Source organism: Cyprinodon variegatus, unplaced genomic scaffold, assembly GCF_000732505.1.
Source record: "Cyprinodon variegatus isolate N-32 unplaced genomic scaffold, C_variegatus-1.0 Scaffold1306, whole genome shotgun sequence".
Classification (NCBI taxonomy): domain Eukaryota; kingdom Metazoa; phylum Chordata; class Actinopteri; order Cyprinodontiformes; family Cyprinodontidae; genus Cyprinodon; species Cyprinodon variegatus.
This window is the reverse complement of record NW_015151759.1, coordinates 176,378-178,740: the sequence shown is the minus strand read 5'-3', so window position 1 is coordinate 178,740 and position 2,363 is coordinate 176,378. Positions and strand designations below refer to the sequence as shown.

At 40.4% G+C, this 2,363-nt stretch overlaps 1 protein-coding gene across 1 annotated transcript in view; it reads left to right on the top strand.

The window, feature by feature from the left end:
- Positions 1-1,832, top strand: part of LOC107102731 (C-type mannose receptor 2-like) — a 2,722-nt gene extending 890 nt beyond the window's left edge. The window contains exon 3 of the mRNA XM_015402136.1: positions 1,780-1,832. Coding sequence (XP_015257622.1) covers positions 1,780-1,832 — 53 coding nt within the window. The remainder of the gene's footprint in view (positions 1-1,779) is intronic.
- Positions 1,833-2,363: the final 531 nt, after the last annotated feature.

Sequence of the window (2,363 nt, the reverse complement as noted above, 5' to 3'; positions counted from 1 at the left end):
CGTAATTCTACTTCTAATATAGAAGTAGAATTTTCTGCCTGGCTGCAAAAGAACTGCCCAGCACTGATCTTCACTAGCCTCTCATTTTCATGAAGAGCTTTATTTTTAGACTTTTCTTTCTGAGCATGATGAACAGCTTCTGTGTACTACCCTAGTGATGACACCATTGATTCAAGCACTGTAATCTTTATCATATCTCTCCTCTGAAGGATTCTTGACAGAAAACTGAGCTCTGTGAGGGCATCATACACAACTACAAGACTGAAAACAAAGGATACGGTGTTGAGAACGTTATAGATTCCTTTGTATTTTAGTCTGTTGAATCCTTCTACACAGCATTGGCTGATGAAGAAAATTGTACCTGGAGCACTTTGTAGTTCTCCCATAACTGTCTTATAGTTCTCTCACTTGAAGCAAAGCAGCAAACAGTGGAGACGCATCCTATGATGAGAGAATGCTGGCCAACGGCTGTGTATAACTCTCTCTGGTTCTTAGGTGAGGTTTGATATAGACTGTAGAGCTTGTAAAAAATAGCTCAAATGTTTTAGTCCATTGACTTTTTTTCAGGACATCACCAATTCTCAATCCTAGGCAATGATTTAACCAGTGCCACCAAAACAATATCTGCATCGCAATTACTGCCTTTCTGTTCAGCATTACTGAAGCTGCATCACATGCAAAGACTGTTAAGTAATTGCCAAAACACTGGTCATCAAAGCTATATTTTTTAAGACATCCCAGCAGTGGCTTTATGATAACATCTTCTGTGGTTCCATCCAGCTTCATCAGCTCAAAAATTGATATAAATGCCAACTATATGGTTATTTTGGTTTTCCCAAATCTAAAGCCCAACAGCTTAATCTTAGACACCTGCTCCACCAGTGCTCCCTCTGGTGACAGATGGAGATCATTGGTACATGACTGAACCCACTGATTACATTTGTCTTCAAAACACATTTTAAAAACATGAGTTTAGCAATATATATTTTTTTTTTCATTTTCTGCATTCACTGCAAACGATTGATCATGTTAATTATAAACTTATAAAGTATAACATTAAACTTAATTTAATGTTATATAGTTTAAAAAATAGCATGATGCAATGCCACATAAATGAGAATATTTGTCTTGTAGCCCCTCAGAGCCAGAGGGTGTGTAGAGCAGCACCAAGTACCAGCCATAAGCACACAATGCCTAAGTTGGCAGGTAGGATTACTCATTAAGTGAATATTATTTTAATCTATATACACAGAATAAGCTGTATACTCCGAAGTATGAGCATTTTGTTCAAATATAAGCAAAAAGAGTAGTGATAATGGAATAGCTCCTATTGGTTTGGAAGAAACAAGGTATGGCTGATATATATTGTGTGACCAAACAAGTATAAGTTCTAAATGCTTTCTATACCCAAGGCATATAGGTGACTGGTTATAATTTTAAGATTAAAAGTAAATAGTAGCAACACAAATCCCACATGTGAAATTGAATATTATGAAATGTGAAATGAAGCAGAACACTTAGCCCTTCACATCCTGTTGTTGGGAGCTGGAGAAATTCCACCTTTCTCCAGCAGAGTCCGCCGTGGATCCTCTGAGGGAGCCTCCTGCACAGCTGCAGCTGGTCAAGATCATCAGAGGATCCACTACTTAAGCTGTCTTCCGTCCTTGCCTCAACGCCGCAGTGTTGTTCCAGTTGGTCAGCGCTTAAGCCTAGATCCTCAGAGTAACTCGATGACTTTTGAATCCAGCTTGGGTTCTAACCCTTATTTCTGTTTTCCAGGAAACCTGTGCCTCCCCTGTGAAAGCTCAGGAAGAGCAAACCTGCCGAGCTGACCCTCAGAGCCAAACCTGAAGAATCACAGAGAACCTCCAAGCAGCTCTGGACTAGAGCTGGGAATCCCTAAGCCAAGGTCTGTTCATGCTAGATGCGAGACGCTGAAGCAGCAAACGGACTCTGCTGATGAACTCTTCTCCAGAACCAACAGAGACTCTCCCAAAGCTAACCTCAAGAACCCTCAAGGTACAATCAGTAAACTTCAGGAAATCAAACNTGTGATAGTGTGAAATCTGCTTCCCGTATGAGTGGAGCGATTGTGATTTTTCTTGATGAAACATCTAAAGTGAATGATTTGGTTGAAAGGGGCGTGGTCATTCATGACACCTTCACGCCGGCTCTCCCGCTGGTTACTCCAGCTAAAAAGATTGTTATTTCAAACGCACCTCCGTTTATTAAAAATGATCTCCTTGCTTAAGAGCTGTCCCGCTATGGACAACTAGTTTCACCCATAAAGATGGTTTCTTTGGGCTGTAAATCTCCGCTTCTCAAACATGTCGTGTGTCACAGAAGACAGGTTTTTATGATCC